Raw genomic sequence first — 21652 nt, 5'->3', positions numbered from 1 at the left:
GAGGAGGAGTGAGTGGAGTGAATGGAGGGAGGGAGGGAGGGAGGGAGGGAGGGAGGGAGGAGGAGGAGGGAGGAGTGCGTGGAGGGAGGAGGAGGGAGGGAGGGAGGGAGGGAGGGAGGGAGGAGGGAGGAGGGAGGGAGGGAGGGAGGAGGGAGGAGTCAGTGAGTGAGTGAGTGAGTGGAGTGAGGGAGGGAGGGAGGGAGGAGTGGAGGAGTGAGTGAGTGGAGTGAGTGAGTGAGTGGAGTGAGTGAGTGGAGGAGGGAGGGAGGGAGGGAGGGAGGGAGGGAGGGAGGAGTGAGTGAGTGAGTGGAGGGAGGGAGGGAGTGAGTGAGTGGAGTGAGTGAGTGAGGGAGGGAGGAGGGAGGGAGGAGGGAGGGAGGGAGGGAGGGAGGGAGGAGAGGGAGGAGGGAGGAGGGAGGGAGGGAGGGAGGGAGGGAGGGAGGGAGGGAGGAGGGAGGGAGGGAGGAGGGAGGGAGGAGGGAGGAGGAGCGGAGTGAGGAGGAGGGAGGAGGAGGAGGAGGAGGGAGGGAGGGAGGAGGGAGGAGGGAGGGAGGGAGGAGGAGTTAGTGAGTGGAGGGAGGGAGGGAGGAGGGAGGGAGGGAGGAGGGAGGGAGGAGGAGGGAGGAGGGAGGAGGAGGAGGGAGGAGTTGAGTGGAGTTAGTGGAGGAGGGAGGGAGGGAGGGAAGGGAGGGAGGGAGGAGGGAGGGAGGAGGAGGAGGGAGGGAGGGAGGGAGGGGTGGAGTGAGGAGGGAGGGAGGGAGGAGGGAGGGAGGGAGGGAGGATTGGAGTGAGGGAGGGAGGGAGGGAGGGAGGAGGAGGGAGTGAGTGAGTGAGTGGAGTGAATGAGTGGGAGGGAGGGAGGGAGGGAGGGAGGAGTGAGTGGAGTGAGTGAGTGAGTGAGTGGAGTGAGTGCGGGAGGGAGGAGGAGGGAGTGAGTGAGTGGAGTGAGTGAGGGAGGGAGGGAGGGAGGAGGGAGGGAGTCAGTGAGGGAGGGAGGAGTGAGTGGAGTGAGAGTGAGTGGAGGAGGAGGGAGGGAGGGAGGGAGGGAGGGAGGGAGGGAGGGAGGGAGGGAGGGAGGGAGGGAGGGAGGGAGGGAGGGAGGGAGGGAGGGAGGGAGGGAGGGAGGGAGGGAGGGAGGAGGAGGGAGGGAGGGAGGGAGGGAGGGAGGGAGGGAGGGAGGGAGGGAGGGAGGGAGGGAGGGAGGGAGGAGTGAGTGGAGGAGGGAGGGAGGGAGGGAGGGAGGGAGGGAGGGAGGAGGAGGAGGGAGGGAGGGAGGGAGGGAGGGAGGGAGGGAGGGAGGGAGGGAGGGAGGGAGGGAGGGAGGGAGGGAGGGAGTTAGTGAGTGAGTGGAGTTAGTGAGGAGGGAGGAGTGAGTGAGTGGGAGGAGGGAGGGAGGGAGGGAGGAGGGAGGGAGGGAGGGAGGAGGGAGGAGTGAGTGGAGTGAGTGGGAGGGAGGGAGTGAGGGAGGGAGGGAGGGAGGGAGGGAGGGAGGGAGGGAGGGAGGAGGGAGGGAGGGAGGGAGGGAGGAGGGAGGGAGGGAGGGAGGGAGGGAGGAGGGAGGGAGGGAGGGAGGAGGGAGGGAGGGAGGAGGGAGGAGGAGTGAGTGGAGTGAGTGAGGAGGGAGGAAAGGAGGGAGGAGGGAGGGAGGGAGGAGGGAGGGAGGGAGGGAGGGAGGGAGGGAGGAGGGAGGAGTCAGTGAGTGAGTGAGTGAGGAGGGAGGGAGGGAGGGAGGGAGGAGGGAGGGAGGGAGGGAGGGAGGAGGGAGGGAGGGAGGAGGAGGGAGGAGGAGGGAGGGAGGGAGGGAGGAGGGAGGAGGAGGAGGAGGGAGGGAGGAGGAGGAGGAGGGAGGGAGGAGTGAGTCGAGAGTGGAGGAGAGGAGTGTGTGGAGTGAGTGGAGTGAGGAGGAGGGAGGAGGAGGGAGGGAGGGAGGGAGGAGGGAGGGAGGAGGGAGGGAGGGAGGGAGGGAGGGAGGGAGGAGCGGAGTGAGGAGGGAGGAGGAGGAGGGAGGGAGGGAGGGAGGAGGGAGGGAGTGAGTGAGTGGAGTTAGTGAGTGAGGGAGGGAGGAGGGAGGGAGGGAGGGAGGGAGGGAGGGAGGGAGGGAGGGAGGGAGGGAGGGAGGGAGGGAGGAAGGAGGGAGGGAGGGAGGGAGGGAGGGAGGGAGGAGGAGGGAGGGAGTGAGTGAGTGAGTGGGTGGAGGAGGAGGAGGGAGGGAGGGAGGGAGGAGGGAGGGATTGGAGTGAGGAGGGAGGGAGGGAGGGAGGGAGGGAGGGAGGGAGGAGTGGAGTGAATGAGTGGAGTGAGTGAGTGCGGGAGTGAGTGAGTGAGTGGAGTGAGAGGAGGAGTGGAGTGAGTGCGTGGAGTGAGTGAGTGAGTGGAGTGAGTGAGTGAGTGAGTGAGTGAGTGAGTGAGTGGAGGAGGAGGAGGGAGGGAGTCAGTGAGTGAGTGAGTGAGTGAGTGAGTGAGTGAGTGAGTGAGTGGAGTGAGTGAGTGAGTGGAGTGAGTGAGTGAGTGGAGTGAGTGAGTGGAGTGAGTGAGTGGAGGGAGGAGGGAGTGAGTGAGTGAGTGAGTGAGTGAGTGGGAGGAGGAGGAGTGAGTGAGTGAGTGGAGAGGAGGGAGGGAGGGAGGGAGGGAGGAGTGAGTGAGTGGAGGGAGGGAGGGAGGGAGGGAGGGAGGGAGGGAGTGAGTGAGTGGAGTGAGGGAGGGAGGAGGGAGTGAGTGAGTGAGTGAGTGAGTGGAGGGAGGAGGAAGGAGGGAGCGGAGTGAGGAGGGAGGAGTGAGTGAGTGGAGTGAGTGAGTGAGTGAGGAGGGAGGAGGAGGAGTGAGTGGAGTTAGTGAGTGAGTGAGTGAGTGAGTGAGTGAGTGAGTGAGTGGAGGGAGGGAGGGAGGGAGGGAGGGAGGGAGGGAGGGAGGGAGGGAGGGAGGGAGGGAGGGAGGGAGGGAGGGAGGGAGGAGGGAGGAGGGAGGGAGGGAGGGAGGAGGAGCGGGAGTGAGTGAGTGGAGGAGGAGGGAGGGAGGGAGGGAGGAGGAGGGAGGAGGAAGGAGTGAGTGAGTGAATGAGGAGGGAGGAGGAGGAGGAATGAGGAGGGAGGGAGGAGGAGTGAGTGGAGTGAGTGAGTGGAATGAGGAGGGAGGAGGGAGGGAGGGAGGGAGGGAGGGAGGGAGGAGTGGAGTGAGTGGGTGGAGTGAGTGGATCGGAGTGAGTGAGTGGAGTGAGGATTGGGAGGGAGGGAGTGAGTGAGGAGGGAGGGAGGGAGGGAGGGAGGAGGGAGGAGGAGGGAGGGAGGGAGGGAGGGAGAGGAGGGAGGGAGGGAGAGGGGTGGAGTGAGGAGGGAGGGAGGAGTGAGTGGAGTGAGGATTGGAGTGAGTGGAGTGAGTGAGTGAGTGGAGGAGGGAGGAGGGAGTGAGTGGGAGGAGTGAGTGGAGGGAGGAGGAGAGGAGTGAGTGGAGTGAGTGAGTGAGTGAGTGAGTGGAGTGAGTGAGTGAGTGGAGTGAGTGGGAGGAGGGAGGGAGGGAGGAGGGAGGGAGGGAGGAGGATTGGAGGGAGGGAGGAGGAGGAGGGAGGAGGAGGGAGGAGGGAGGGAGGAGGAGAGTGAGTGAGTGAGTGGAGTGAGTGAGTGAGTGAGTGAGTGAGTGAGTGGAGTGAGTGGAGGAGGGAGGGAGGAGGGAGGAGTGAGTGGAGTGAGGAGGAGGGAGGAGGGAGGGAGGAGGGAGGGAGGAGGGAGGAGTGAGTGGAGTGAGTGAGTGGAGAGGAGCGGAGTGAGTGAGTGAGGGAGGGAGAAAGGAGTGAGTGAGTGAGTGGAGGGAGGGAGGGAGGAGGGAGGGAGGGAGGGAGGGAGGGAGGGAGGGAGGGAGGGAGGGAGGGAGGAGGAGGGAGGAGGGAGGGAGGGAGGGAGGGAGGGAGGGAGGGAGGGAGGGAGGGAGGGAGGAGGGAGTGAGGGAGGAGGGAGGAGTGAGTGAGTGGAGGAGGGAGGAGGAGGGAGGAGGAGGAGTGAGTGAGTGGAGTGAGTGAGTGAGTGAGGAGTGAGTGGCAGTGAGTGAGTGAGTGAGTGAATGAGTGAGTGAGGAGGAGGGAGGGAGTGAGTGAGTGGAATGAGTGAGTGAGTGGAGTGAGTGGAGTGAGTGAGTGGAGTGAGTGAGTGAGTGGGTGGAGGAGGGATTCGAGTGAGTGAGTGAGTGAGTGAGGATGGAGGAGGGAGGAGGGAGGAGTGAGTGAGTGGAGTGAGTGAGTGGAGGGAGGGAGGGAGGAGGAGGAGGGAGGAAGGAAGGAGTGAGTGGGTGGAGTGAGTGAGTGAGTGAGTGAGTGAGGATGGAGTGAGTGGAGGAGTGAGTGAGTGGAGGAGGGAGTGAGTGAGTGAGTGGAGTGAGTGAGTGGAGTGAGTGGAGGCAAGTGAGTGGAGTGAGTGAGTGAGTAAGGGAGGATGGAGCGAGGAGTGGAGTGAGTGAGTGGAGTGAGTGGAGTGAGTGGAGTGAGTGAGTGGAGTGAGTGAGTGGAGTGAGTGATTGGAGTGAGTGGAGTGAGTGAGTGAGTGGAGTGAGTGAGTGAGTGGAGTGGAGTGAGTGGAGAGAACAGCTAAAATTTGGTTGAAAAAAATACTAAAATTCATTGAAAAGTTTAGTTTGATTTAGAACATCTTTCCAATGATTGCTTTAAGCAAAGGAATTTAAGCAATCATTGAGATGTTCTAAATCAAACCAAACATTAAACTAATTTTCAATGGTACAGTATTTTTTTTTCAAGTAGTGGTATCCCAAACTTTCACAGCTGTTTATGTCTCTCCACTCACCACCCACTCACTCACTCCACTCACTCACTCCACTCACTCCACTCACTCACTCCACTCACTCCACTCACTCCACTCACTCACTCCACTCACTCACTCACTCCACTCACTCACTCCACTCACTCACTCACTCCACTCACTCACTCACTCCACTCACTCCACTCACTCACTCACTCCCACTCACTCACTCCACTCACTCACTCCACTCACTTACTCACTCCACTCACTCACTCACTCACTCACTCACTCCAATCACTCCACTCACTCACTCCACTCACTCACTCCACTAACTCCACTCAACTCACTCCACTCACTCACTCACTCCACTCACTCACTCACTCCACTCACTCACTCCACTCACTCACTCCACTCACTCATTCACTCCACTCACTCTCACTCCACTCACTCACTCCACCCACCACTTCACCACCCACCACCACCCACTCACCCTCACCACCCACCACTACCCACTCACCCACTCACTCACCCACTCACTCACTCACTCCACTCCCTCCACTCACTCACTACTCCACTCACTCACTCACTCCACTCACTCACTCACTCCACTCACTCACTCACTCCAATCACTCCACTCACTCACTCCACTCACTCACTCACTCCAATCACTCCACTCACTCACTCCACTCACCACTCACTCACTCACTCCACTCGCTCACTCCACTCACTCCACTCACTCCACTCACCACTCCACTCACTCACCACTCCACTCCCTCCACTCACTCACCACCCACTCCCTCCACTCACCACCACCCACTCACTCACTCACTCCACCTCCACTCACTCACTCACCCACTCACCACCACCCACTCACTCCACTCACTCCACTCACTCACTCACTCCAATCACTCCACTCCACTCACCTCACTCACTCACTCACCTCCACTCACTCCACTCACTCACTCCAATCACTCCCACTCACTCACCTCCACTCCTCACTCCACTCACTCCCACTCACTCCACTCACTCACTCCACTCACTCACTCCACTCCTCCCCACTCACTCACTCCACTCACTCCACTCACTCACTCCACTCACTCACTCCACTCACTCCACTCACTCACTCCACTCCACCACTCACTCACTCCACTCACTCCACTCCACTCCTCCACTCACTCACTCACTCCACTCACTCACTCCACTCACTCACTCACTCACTCCCTCACTCACTCACTCCACTCACTCCACTCACTCACTCACTCACTCACTCACTCCACTCACTCCACTCACTCACTCCACTCCACTCACTCCACTCACTCACTCACTCACTCCACTCACTCCACTCACTCACTCACACTCACTCACTCCACTCACTCACTCCAACTCACTCACTCCACTCACTCACTCCACTCACTCACTCCACTCACTCACTCACTCCACTCACTCACCCACTCATCACTCCACTCACTCACTCCCACTCACTCACTCCACTCACTCACTCACTCCACTCACTCCTCCACTCACTCACTCACTCCACTCACTCACTCACTCACACTCACTCCACCACTCACTCCACACTCCACTCACTCCTCACTCCCACTCCATCACTCCACTCACTCCACTCACTCACTCACTCACTCACTCACTCACTCCACTCCCTCCACTCACTCACTCCACTCACTCACTCCACTCACTTCACTCACTCCACTCACTCCACTCACTCACTCACTCACTCCCACTCACTCCACTCACTCACTCCACTCACTCCACTCATCCACTCACTCACTCCACTCACTCCACTCACTCACTCCACTCACTCACTCACTCCACTCACTCACTCCACTCACTCACTCACTCCACTCACTCACTCCACTCACTCCACTCACTCACTCCACTCACTCACTCCACTCACTCACTCCACCCACTCACTCACTCCACTCACTCACTCCACTCACTCACTCCACTCACTCACTCACTCCACTCACTCACTCCACTCACTCCACTCACTCACTCCACTCACTCACTCCACTCACTCCACTCACTCCACTCACTCCACTCACTCCACTCACTCACTCCACTCACTCACTCACTCCACTCACTCACTCACTCCAATCACTCCACTCACTCCACTCACTCACTCCACTCACTCACTCACTCCACTCACTCACTCCACTCACTCACTCCACTCACTCACTCCACTCACTCCAATCACTCCACTCACTCACTCCACTCACTCCACTCACTCACTCCACTCACTCACTCACTCCACTCACTCACTCCACTCACTCACTCACTCCACTCACTCACTCCACTCACTCCACTCACTCACTCCACTCACTCACTCCACTCACTCACTCACTCCAATCACTCACTCCACTCACTCACTCCACTCACTCACTCACTCCACTCACTCACTCAACTCACTCACTCCACTCACTCCACTCACTCACTCACTCCACTCACTCCACTCACTCACTCCACTCACTCACTCCACCCACCCACTCTACTCACTCACTCCACTCCACCCACTCACTCCACTCACTCACTCCACTCACTCACTCACTCCACTCACTCTACTCCACCCCACCCGCTCCTGGTCCATCATGGCCCATGCACCTCCTACGTACATCGTGATAATTGTTATGCTAATTCCTTTGTCAAAGCGTTTTGTTTCCTCCCACACAGCTTAAAGGACGCGACCTGGACTTGGCTGTTTTCACTCCAATGCTGTCCTCAAGACAGCACGGTCCCTTTACCTGTTGAAGGCCACTGGTGTTGTGGCCGAAATGTCGTGATTTTGTTATTTTATTTGTTACCTACCCACAGACTAATCACACAGAGAGCCACAGACTCACCACACAGAGACCCACAGACTCACCGCACAGAGCCCCACAGACTCACTCACACAGAGACCCACAGACTCATCACACAGAGCCCCACAGACTCACCACACAGAGACCCACAGACTCATCACACAAAGACCCACAGACTCATCACACAGAGACCCACAGACTCATCACACAAAGACCCATAGACTCATCACACAGAGCCCCACAGACTCACCACACAGAGATCCACAGACTCACCACACAGAGACCCACAGACTCATCACACAAAGACCCACAGACTCATCACACAAAGACCCACAGACTCATCACACAGAGACCCATAGACTCATCACACAGAGACCCACAGTCTCACTCACACAGAGACCCACAGACTCACTCACACAGAGACCCATAGACTCATCACACAGAGACCCACAGACTCAATCACACAGAGACCCATAGACTCACCACACAGAGACGCATAGACTCACCACACAGAGACCCACAGACTCACCACACAGAGACCCACAGACTCACCACACAGAGACCCACAGACTCACCACACAGCGACCCATAGACTCACCGCACAGAGACCACAGACTCATCACACAGAGACCCACAGACTCATCACACAGAGACCCACAGACTCACCACACAGAGACCCATAGACTCATCACACAGAGACCCACAGACTCATCACACAGAGACCTACAGACTCACCACACAGAGACCCACAGACTCACCATACAGAGACCCACAGACTCATCACACAGAGACCCACAGACTCATCACACAGAGACCCACAGACTCACTCACACAGAGACCCATAGACTCATCACACAGAGACCCACAGACTCACTCACACAGAGACCCATAGACTCACCACACAGAGACGCATAGACTCACCACACAGAGACCCACAAACTCACCACACAGAGACCCACAGACTCACCACACAGCGACCCATAGACTCACCGCACAGAGACCCACAGACTCACCACTCAGAGACCCACAGACTCACCACACAGAGACCCACAGACTCACTCACACAGAAACCCACAGACTCACCACACAGAGACCCACAGACTCACCACACAGAGACCCACAGACTCACCACACAGAGACCCACAGACTCACCACACAGAGACCCACAGACTCACCACACAGAGACTCGCAGACTCACCACACAGATACTCACAGACTCACCACACAGAGACCCACAGACTCATCACACAGAGACCCACAGACTCATCACACAGAGACCCACAGACTCACTCACACAGAGACCCATAGACTCACCACACAGAGACGCATAGACTCACCACACAGAGACCCACAAACTCACCACACAGAGACCCACAGACTCACCACACAGCGACCCATAGACTCACCGCACAGAGACCCACAGACTCACTCACACAGAAACCCACAGACTCACCACACAGAGACCCACAGACTCACCACACAGAGACCCACAGACTCACCACACAGAGACCCACAGACTCACCACACAGAGACCCACAGACTCACCACACAGAGACTCGCAGACTCACCACACAGATACTCACAGACTCACCACACAGAGACCCATAGACTCAACACACAGAGACCCACAGACTCACCACACAGAGACCCACAGACTCACTCACACAGAAACCCACAGACTCACCACACAGAGACCCACAGACTCACCACACAGAGACCCACAGACTCACCACACAGAGACCCACAGACTCACCACACAGAGACCCACAGACTCACCACACAGAGACTCGCAGACTCACCACACAGATACTCACAGACTCACCACACAGAGACCCATAGACTCAACACACAGAGACCCACAGACTCAACACACAGGGACCCATAGACTCAACACACAAAGACCTATAGACTCACCACACAGAGACCCACAGACTCATCACACAGAGACCCACAGACTCATCACACAGAGACCCATAGACTCACCACACAGAGACGCATAGACTCACCACACAGAGACCCACAGACTCACCACACAGAGACCCACAGACTCACCACACAGAGACCCACAGACTCACCACACAGCGACCCATAGACTCACCGCACAGAGACCCACAGACTCATCACACAGAGACCCACAGACTCATCACACAGAGACCCACAGACTCACTCACACAGAGACCTACAGACTCACCACACAGAGACCCACAGACTCACCATACAGAGACCCACAGACTCATCACACAGAGACCCACAGACTCATCACACAGAGACCCACAGACTCACTCACACAGAGACCCATAGACTCATCACACAGAGACCCACAGACTCACTCACACAGAGACCCATAGACTCACCACACAGAGACGCATAGACTCACCACACAGAGACCCACAAACTCACCACACAGAGACCCACAGACTCACCACACAGCGACCCATAGACTCACCGCACAGAGACCCACAGACTCACCACTCAGAGACCCACAGACTCACCACACAGAGACCCCCAGACTCACCACACAGAGACCCACAGACTCACCACACAGAGACGCATAGACTCACCACACAGAGACCCACAAACTCACCACACAGAGACCCACAGACTCACCACACAGCGACCCATAGACTCACCGCACAGAGACCCACAGACTCACCACTCAGAGACCCACAGACTCACCACACAGAGACCCCCAGACTCACCACACAGAGACCCACAGACTCACCACACAGAGACCCACAGACTCATCACACAGAGACCCACAGACTCACTCACACAGAGACCCACAGACTCACCACACAGAGACCCACAGACTCACCACACAGAGACCCACAGACTCACCACACAGAGACCCACAGACTCACCACACAGAGACCCACAGACTCACTCACACAGAAACCCACAGACTCACCACACAGAGACCCACAGACTCACCACACAGAGACCCACAGACTCACCACACAGAGACCCACAGACTCACCACACAGAGACCCACAGACTCACCACACAGAGACTCGCAGACTCACCACACAGATACTCACAGACTCACCACACAGAGACCCATAGACTCAACACACAGAGACCCACAGACTCACCACACAGAGACCCACAGACTCACTCACACAGAAACCCACAGACTCACCACACAGAGACCCACAGACTCACCACACAGAGACCCACAGACTCACCACACAGAGACCCACAGACTCACCACACAGAGACCCACAGACTCACCACACAGAGACTCGCAGACTCACCACACAGATACTCACAGACTCACCACACAGAGACCCACAGACTCATCACACAGAGACCCACAGACTCATCACACAGAGACCCACAGACTCACTCACACAGAGACCCATAGACTCATCACACAGAGACCCACAGACTCACTCACACAGAGACCCATAGACTCACCACACAGAGACGCATAGACTCACCACACAGAGACCCACAAACTCACCACACAGAGACCCACAGACTCACCACACAGCGACCCATAGACTCACCGCACAGAGACCCACAGACTCACTCACACAGAAACCCACAGACTCACCACACAGAGACCCACAGACTCACCACACAGAGACCCACAGACTCACCACACAGAGACCCACAGACTCACCACACAGAGACCCACAGACTCACCACACAGAGACTCGCAGACTCACCACACAGATACTCACAGACTCACCACACAGAGACCCATAGACTCAACACACAGAGACCCACAGACTCACCACACAGAGACCCACAGACTCACTCACACAGAAACCCACAGACTCACCACACAGAGACCCACAGACTCACCACACAGAGACCCACAGACTCACCACACAGAGACCCACAGACTCACCACACAGAGACCCACAGACTCACCACACAGAGACTCGCAGACTCACCACACAGATACTCACAGACTCACCACACAGAGACCCATAGACTCAACACACAGAGACCCACAGACTCAACACACAGGGACCCATAGACTCAACACACAAAGACCTATAGACTCACCACACAGAGACCCACAGACTCACCACACAGCGACCCATAGACTCACCGCACAGAGACCCACAGACTCACTCACACAGAAACCCACAGACTCACCACACAGAGACCCACAGACTCACCACACAGAGACCCACAGACTCACCACACAGAGACCCACAGACTCACCACACAGAGACCCACAGACTCACCACACAGAGACTCGCAGACTCACCACACAGATACTCACAGACTCACCACACAGAGACCCATAGACTCAACACACAGAGACCCACAGACTCACCACACAGAGACCCACAGACTCACTCACACAGAAACCCACAGACTCACCACACAGAGACCCACAGACTCACCACACAGAGACCCACAGACTCACCACACAGAGACCCACAGACTCACCACACAGAGACCCACAGACTCACCACACAGAGACTCGCAGACTCACCACACAGATACTCACAGACTCACCACACAGAGACCCATAGACTCAACACACAGAGACCCACAGACTCAACACACAGGGACCCATAGACTCAACACACAAAGACCTATAGACTCACCACACAGAGACCCACAGACTCACCACACAGAGACCCACAGACTCATCACACAGAGACCCACAGACTCACCACACAGAGACCCACAGACTCATCACACAGAGACCCACAGACTCATCACACAGAGACCCACAGACTCATCACACAGAGACCCACAGACTCACCACACAGACACCCACAGACTCACCACACAGAGACCCACAGACTCACCACACAGAGACCCACAGACTCACCACACAGAAACCCACAGACTCACACAGAGACCCACAGACTCACCACACAGAGACCCACAGACTCACCACACAGAGACCCACAGACTCTCCACACAGAGACCCACAGACTCACCACACAGAGACCCACAGACTCACCACACAGAGACCCACAGACTCACCACACAGAGACCCACAGACTCACCACACAGAGGCCCACAGACTCACTCACACAGAGACCCACAGACTCACCACACAGAGACCCACAGACTCACCACACAGAGACCCACAGACTCACCACACAGAGACCCACAGACTCACTCACACAGAGACCCATAGACTCACCACACACAGACCCTTAGACTCACCACACAGAGACCCACAGATTCACCACACAGAGACCCACAGACTCATCACACAGAGACCCACAGACTCACCACACAGAGACCCATAGACTCACTACAGAGACCCACATACTCACCACACAGAGACCCATAGACTCACACAGAGACCCACAGACTCACCACACAGAGACCCACATAATCATCACACAGAGACCCATAGACTCACCACACACAGACCCATAGACTCATCAAACAGAGACCCACAGACTCACCACACAGAGACCCACAGACTCACCACACAGAGACCCACAGACTCACCACACAGAGACCCACAGACTCACCACACAGAGACCCACAGACTCATCACACAGAGACCCACAGACTCACCACACAGAGACCCACAGACTCACCGCACAGAGACCCACAGACTCACCACACAGCGACCCATAGACTCACTCACACAGAGACTCATAGACTCATCACACAGAGACCCATAGACTCACCACACAGAGACGCATAGACTCACCACACAGAGACCCACAGACTCACCACACAGAGACCCACAGACTCACCACACAGCGACCCATAGACGCACCGCACAGAGACCCACAGACTCATCACACAGAGACCCACAGACTCATCACACAGAGACCCACAGACTCACTCACACAGAGACCCACAGACTCACCACACAGAGACCCATAGACTCACTCACACAGAGACTCATAGACTCATCACACAGAGACCCATAGACTCATCACACAGAGACCCACAGACTCAATCACACAGAGACACATAGACTCACCACACAGAGACGCATAGACTCACCACACAGAGACCCACAGACTCACCACACAGAGACCCACAGACTCACCACACAGCGACCCATAGACTCACCGCACAGAGACCCACAGACTCATCACACAGAGACCCACAGACTCATCACACAGAGACCCACAGACTCACTCACACAGAGACCTACAGACTCACCACACAGAGACCCACAGACTCACCATACAGAGACCCACAGACTCATCACACAGAGACCCACAGACTCATCACACAGAGACCCACAGACTCACTCACACAGAGACCCATAGACTCATCACACAGAGACCCACAGACTCACTCACACAGAGACCCATAGACTCACCACACAGAGACGCATAGACTCACCACACAGAGACCCACAAACTCACCACACAGAGACCCACAGACTCACCACACAGCGACCCACAGACTCACCGCACAGAGACCCACAGACTCACCACTCAGAGACCCACAGACTCACCACACAGAGACCCACAGACTCACCACACAGAGACCCACAGACTCACCACACAGAGACCCACAGACTCACTCACACAGAGACCCACAGACTCACCACACAGAGACCCACAGACTCACCACACAGAGACCCACAGACTCACCACACAGAGACCCACAGACTCACCACACAGAGGCCCACAGACTCACTCACACAGAGACCCACAGACTCACCACACAGAGACCCACAGACTCACCACACAGAGACCCACAGACTCACCACACAGAGACCCACAGACTCACTCACACAGAGACCCATAGACTCACCACACACAGACCCTTAGACTCACCACACAGAGACCCACAGATTCACCACACAGAGACCCACAGACTCATCACACAGAGACCCACAGACTCACCACACAGAGACCCATAGACTCACTACAGAGACCCACATACTCACCACACAGAGACCCATAGACTCACACAGAGACCCACAGACTCACCACACAGAGACCCACATAATCATCACACAGAGACCCATAGACTCACCACACACAGACCCATAGACTCATCAAACAGAGACCCACAGACTCACCACACAGAGACCCACAGACTCACCACACAGAGACCCACAGACTCACCACACAGAGACCCACAGACTCACCACACAGAGACCCACAGACTCATCACACAGAGACCCACAGACTCACCACACAGAGACCCACAGACTCACCGCACAGAGACCCACAGACTCACCACACAGCGACCCATAGACTCACTCACACAGAGACTCATAGACTCATCACACAGAGACCCATAGACTCACCACACAGAGACGCATAGACTCACCACACAGAGACCCACAGACTCACCACACAGAGACCCACAGACTCACCACACAGCGACCCATAGACGCACCGCACAGAGACCCACAGACTCATCACACAGAGACCCACAGACTCATCACACAGAGACCCACAGACTCACTCACACAGAGACCCACAGACTCACCACACAGAGACCCATAGACTCACTCACACAGAGACTCATAGACTCATCACACAGAGACCCATAGACTCATCACACAGAGACCCACAGACTCAATCACACAGAGACACATAGACTCACCACACAGAGACGCATAGACTCACCACACAGAGACCCACAGACTCACCACACAGAGACCCACAGACTCACCACACAGCGACCCATAGACTCACCGCACAGAGACCCACAGACTCATCACACAGAGACCCACAGACTCATCACACAGAGACCCACAGACTCACTCACACAGAGACCTACAGACTCACCACACAGAGACCCACAGACTCACCATACAGAGACCCACAGACTCATCACACAGAGACCCACAGACTCATCACACAGAGACCCACAGACTCACTCACACAGAGACCCATAGACTCATCACACAGAGACCCACAGACTCCCTCACACAGAGACCCATAGACTCACCACACAGAGACGCATAGACTCACCACACAGAGACCCACAAACTCACCACACAGAGACCCACAGACTCACCACACAGCGACCCACAGACTCACCGCACAGAGACCCACAGACTCACCACTCAGAGACCCACAGACTCACCACACAGAGACCCACAGACTCACCACACAGAGACCCACAGACTCACCACACAGAGACCCACAGACTCACTCACACAGAGACCCACAGACTCACCACACAGAGACCCACAGACTCACCACACAGAGACCCACAGACTCACCACACAGAGACCCACAGACTCACCACACAGAGACCCACAGACTCACTCACACAGAAACCCACAGACTCACCACACAGAGACCCACAGACTCACCACACAGAGACCCACAGACTCACCACACAGAGACCCACAGACTCACCACACAGAGACCCACAGACTCACCACACAGAGACTCGCAGACTCACCACACAGATACTCACAGACTCACCACACAGAGACCCATAGACTCAACACACAGAGACCCACAGACTCAACACACAGGGACCCATAGACTCAACACACAAAGACCTATAGACTCACCACACAGAGACCCACAGACTCACCACACAGAGACCCACAGACTCATCACACAGAGACCCACAGACTCACCACACAGAGACCCACAGACTCATCACACAGAGACCCACAGACTCATCACACAGAGACCCACAGACTCATCACACAGAGACCCACAGACTCACCACACAGACACCCACAGACTCACCACACAGAGACCCACAGACTCACCACACAGAAACCCACAGACTCACACAGAGACCCACAGACTCACCACACAGAGACCCACAGACTCACCACACAGAGACCCACAGACTCTCCACACAGAGACCCACAGACTCACCACACAGAGACCCACAGACTCACCACACAGAGACCCACAGACTCACCACACAGAGACCCACAGACTCACCACACAGAGATCCACAGACTCACTCACACAGAGACCCACAGACTCACCACACAGAGACCCACAGACTCACCACACAGAGACCCACAGACTCACCACACAGAGACCCACAGACTCACTCACACAGAGACCCATAGACTCACCACACACAGACCCTTAGACTCACCACACAGAGACCCACAGATTCACCACACAGAGACCCACAGACTCATCACACAGAGACCCACAGACTCATCACACAGAGACCCATAGACTCACTACAGAGACCCACATACTCACCACACAGAGACCCATAGACTCACACAGAGACCCACAGACTCACCACACAGAGACCCACATAATCATCACACAGAGACCCATAGACTCACCACACACAGACCCATAGACTCATCAAACAGAGACCCACAGACTCACCACACAGAGACCCACAGACTCACCACACAGAGACCCACAGACTCACCACACAGAGACCCACAGACTCACCACACAGAGACCCATAGACTCATCACACAGAGACCCACAGACTCACCACACAGAGACCCACAGACTCACCACACAGAGACCCACAGACTCATCACACAGAGACCCATAGTAGCCCCTTGTGCTGTGCAGGTGATCTCCATCACTTCCTGTATCGGACTCTGGATCCCCCGGTCGGCCATGTTCACCGACTACACCGCCTCCATGTGAGTCGCCCCGCCCACCGCCCCGCTAGCCCCGCCCACTGCGCAGGTAGCCCCCGCCCACTGCTCAGGTAGCCCCGCCCACCGCTCGTGTAGCCCCGACTATTGCTGAAGTAGCCCCACCAATCGCCCGGGTAGCCCCGCCCACCACGCAGGTAGCCACGCTTACCACTCATATAGCCCCGCCCACCGCTCAGATAGGCCCGCTCACCGCTCAGATGACCCCGCCCACACCTCAGATAGGCCCGCCCACTTGCAAAAGTAGCCACGCCCATCGCCCAGGAAGCCCCACCCACCCGTCAGAGAGTCTCAGGTCACCACTGAGAGCGAAATGACCTCAGGGTAAAGGCGCAGCCCAGCAACTCCTCGCTCACAACACCGTCCTGGGTGGAAGCTCTTGCCCAGCTCGTCTTGAAGAAGAGGTGGGAAGTTACCCCCCACTTCACCCCACCACTCACTGTTCAATCACTGAGGCTCACAGAGCCAGACAAGGCTCCCATAGGGTTCAGTGTTCATCACTGAGGCTCACAGAGCCAGATTAAGGCTCCCACAGGGTTCAATGTTAATCACTGGGGATCACAGAGCCAGACTAAGGCTCCCACAGGGTTCAATCTTAATCACTGGGGATCACAGAGCCAGACTAAGGCTCCCACAGGGTTCAGTGTTAATCACTGAGACTCCCACAGGGTTCAGTGTTAATCACTGAGACTCCCATAAGGTTCCATGTTAATCACTGAAACTCACAGAGCCAGACTGAGGCTCCCACAGGGTTCAGTGTTAATCACTGAGACTCACAGAGCCAGACTAAGGCTCCCACAGGGTTCAGTGTTAATCAGTGAGGCTCACAGAGCGAGACTAAGGCTCCCACAGGGTTCAGTGTTAATCACTGAGACTCACAGAGCCAGACTCAGGCTCCCACAGGGTTCAGTGTTAATCACTGAGGCTCACAGAGCCAGACTAAGGCTCCCACAGGGTTCAGCGTTAATCACTGAGGCTCACAGAGCCAGACTAAGGCTCCTACAGGGTTCAGTGTTAATCACTGAGACTCACAGAGCCAGACTAAGGCTCCCACAGGGTTCAGTGTTAATCACTGAGGCTCACAGAGCCAGACTAAGGCTCCCACAGGGTTCAGCGTTAATCACTGAGGCTCACAGAGCCAGAGTAATGGTCCCACAGGGTTCAGTGTTAATCAGTGAGGCTCACAGAGCCAGACTGAGGCTACCACAGGGTTCAGTGTTAATCACTGAGGCTCACAGAGCCAGACTGAGGCTCCTACAGGGTTCAGTGTTAATCACTGAGACTCACAGAGACAGACTGAGGCTCCCACAGGGTTCAGTGTTAATCAGTGAGGCTCACAGAGGCAGACTAAGGCTCCCACAGGGTTCCGTGTTAATCACTGAGGCTCACAGAGCCAGACTGAGGCTTCCACAGGGTTCAATGTTAATCACTGAGGCTCACAGAGCCAGACAAAGGCTCCTGCAGGGTTCAGTGTTAATCAGTGAGACTCCCACAGGGTTCAGTGTTAATCAGTGAGACTCCCACAGGGTTCAGTGTTAATCAGTTAGACTCCCACAGGGTTCAGTGTTAATCAGTGAGACTCCCATAGGGTTCAGTGTTAATCAGTGAGACTCCCACAGGGTTCAGTGTTAATCATTGGGGATCACAGAGCCAGACTAAGGCTCCCATAGGGTTCAGTGTTAATCACTGAGGCTCACAGAGCCAGACTGAGGCTCCCACAGGGTTCAGTGTTAATCACTGAGACTCACAGAGCCAGACTAAGGCTCCCACATGGTTCAGTGTTAATCACGGAGGCTCACAGCGCCAGACTGAGGCTCCCACAGGGTTCAGTGTTAATCACTGAGACTCACAGAGCCAGACTAAGGCTCCCACAGGGTTCAGTGTTAATCACTGGGGCTCACAGAGCCAGACTAAGGCTCCCACAGGGTTGAGTGTTAATCACTGAGACTCACAAAGCCAGACTAAGGCTCCCATAGGGTTCAGTGCTCACAGAGCCAGACTAAGGCTCCCACAGGGTTCAGTGTTAATCATTCGGGATCACAGAGCCAGACTGAGGCTCCCACAGGGTTCAGTGTTAATCACTGGGGCTCACAGAGCCAGACTAAGGCTCCCACAGGGTTCAGTGTTAATCACTGAGACTCACAGAGCCAGACTAAGGCTCCCACAGGGTTCAGTGTTAATCACTGGGGCTCACAGAGCCAGACTCAGGCTCCCACATGGTTCAGTGTTAATCACTGGGGCTCACAGAGCCAGACTGAGGCTCCCACAGGGTTCAGTGTTAATCAATGAGGCTCACAGAGCCAGACTAAGGCTCCCACAGGGTTCAGTGTTAATCAGTGAGGCTCACAGAGCCAGACTAAGGCTCCCACAGGGTTCAGTGTTAATAAATGAGACTCACAGAGCCAGACTGAGGCTCCTACAGGGTTCAGTGTTAATCACTGAGGCTCACAGAGCCAGACTAAGGCTCCCATAGGGTTCAGTGTTAATCACTGAGGCTCACAGAGCCAGACTAAGGCTCCCACAGGGTTCAGTGTTAATCACTGAGGCTCATAGAGCCAGACTAAGGCTCCCACAGGGTTCAGTGTTAATCACTGGGGCTCACAGAGCCAGACTGAGGCTACCACAGGGTTCAGTGTTAATCACTGAGACTCACAGAGCCAGACTCAGGCTCCCACAGGGTTCAGTGTTAATCACTGAGGATCACAGAGCCAGACTGAGACTCCCACAGGGTTCAGTGTTAATCACTGAGACTCACAGAGCCAGACTGAGGCTCCCACAGGGTTCAGTGTTAATCACTGAGACTCACAGAGCCAGACTCAGGCTCCCACAGGGTTCAGTGTTAATCACTGGGGCTCACAGAGCCAGACTAAGGCTCCCACAGGGTTCAGTGTTAATCAGTGAGGCTCACAGAGCCAGACTAATGCTCCCACAGGGTTCAGTGTTAATCACTGAGACTCACAGAGCCAGACTAAGGCTCCCACAGGGTTCAGTGTTAATCACTGATGCTCACAGAGTCAGACTAATGCTCCCACAGGGTTCAGTGTTAATCACTGAGACTCCCATAGGGTTCAGTGTTAATCACTGAGACTCCCACAGGGTTCAGTGTTAATCACTGAGACTCCCACAGGGTTCAGTGTTGATCACTGAGACTCACAGAGCCAGACTAAGGCTCCCACAGGGGTCAGTGTTAATCACTGATGCTCACAGAGCCAGACTAAGACTCCCACAGGGTTCAGTGTTAATCATCACTGAGACTCACAGAGCCAGACAAAGGCTCCTGCAGGGTTCAGTGTTAATCAGTGAGACTCCCACAGGGTTCAGTGTTAATCAGTGAGACTCCCACAGGGTTCAGTGTTAATCAGTTAGACTCCCACAGGGTTCAGTGTTAATCAGTGAGACTCCCATAGGGTTCAGTGTTAATCAGTGAGACTCCCATAGGGTTCAGTGTTAATCAGTGAGACTCCCACAGGGTTCAGTGTTAATCATTGGGGCTCACAGAGCCAGACTGAGGCTCCCACAGGGTTCAGTGTTAATCACTGAGACTCACAGAGCCAGACTAAGGCTCCCACATGGTTCAGTGTTAATCACGGAGGCTCACAGAGCCAGACTGAGGCTCCCACAGGGTTCAGTGTTAATCACTGGGGCTCACAGAGCCAGACTCAGGCTCCCACAGGGTTGAGTGTTAATCACTGAGACTCACAAAGCCAGACTAAGGCTCCCATAGGGTTCAGTGCTCACAGAGCCAGACTAAGGCTCCCACAGGGTTCAGTGTTAATCATTCGGGATCACAGAGCCAGACTGAGGCTCCCTCAGGGTTCAGTGTTAATCACTGGGGCTCACAGAGCCAGACTAAGGCTCCCACAGGGTTCAGTGTTAATCACTGAGACTCACAGAGCCAGACTAAGGCTCCCACAGGGTTCAGTGTTAATCACTGGGGCTCACAGAGCCAGACTCAGGCTCCCACATGGTTCAGTGTTAATCACTGGGGCTCACAGAGCCAGACTGAGGCTCCCACAGGGTTCAGTGTTAATCAGTGAGGCTCACAGAGCCAGACTGAGGCTCCCACAGGGTTCAGTGTTAATCAATGAGGCTCACAGAGCCAGACTAAGGCTCCCACAGGGTTCAGTGTTAATCAGTGAGGCTCACAGGGCCAGACTAAGGCTCCCACAGGGTTCAGTGTTAATCAATGAGACTCACAGATCCAGACTGAGGCTCCTACAGGGTTCAGTGTTAATCACTGAGGCTCACAGAGCCAGACTAAGGCTCCCATAGGGTTCAGTGTTAATCACTGAGGCTCACAGAGCCAGACTAAGGCTCCCACAGGGATCAGTGTTAATCACTGAGGCTCATAGAGCCAGACTAAGGCTCCCACAGGGTTCAGTGTTAATCACTGGGGCTCACAGAGCCAGACTGAGGCTACCACAGGGTTCAGTGTTAATCACTGAGACTCACAGAGCCAGACTCAGGCTCCCACAGGGTTCAGTGTTAATCACTGAGGATCACAGAGCCAGACTGAGACTCCCACAGGGTTCAGTGTTAATCACTGAGACTCACAGAGCCAGACTGAGGCT

General features: G+C 55.7%; 1 protein-coding gene across 5 annotated transcripts in view; it reads left to right on the top strand.

Moving 5' to 3' along the window:
• LOC116937797 (organic solute transporter subunit alpha-like) overlaps positions 1-21652 on the top strand; it is a 136436-nt gene that overhangs the window by 78140 nt on the left and 36644 nt on the right. For all 5 annotated transcript variants that reach the window (XM_076058366.1, XM_076058365.1, XM_076058367.1 and 2 more), the window contains one exon: positions 16993-17066. In XM_076058366.1, coding sequence (XP_075914481.1) covers positions 16993-17066 — 74 coding nt within the window. The remainder of the gene's footprint in view (positions 1-16992; positions 17067-21652) is intronic.

Source organism: Petromyzon marinus (genome assembly GCF_048934315.1).
Source record: "Petromyzon marinus isolate PM22_M1 ecotype Great Lakes invasive population chromosome 70 unlocalized genomic scaffold, UKy_Petmar_22M1.pri1.0 chr70_unloc.4, whole genome shotgun sequence".
Taxonomy (NCBI): Eukaryota; Metazoa; Chordata; class Hyperoartia; order Petromyzontiformes; family Petromyzontidae; genus Petromyzon; species Petromyzon marinus.
The sequence above is the reverse complement of the archived record's forward strand: the minus strand, read 5'-3'. Positions and strand labels throughout refer to the sequence as shown.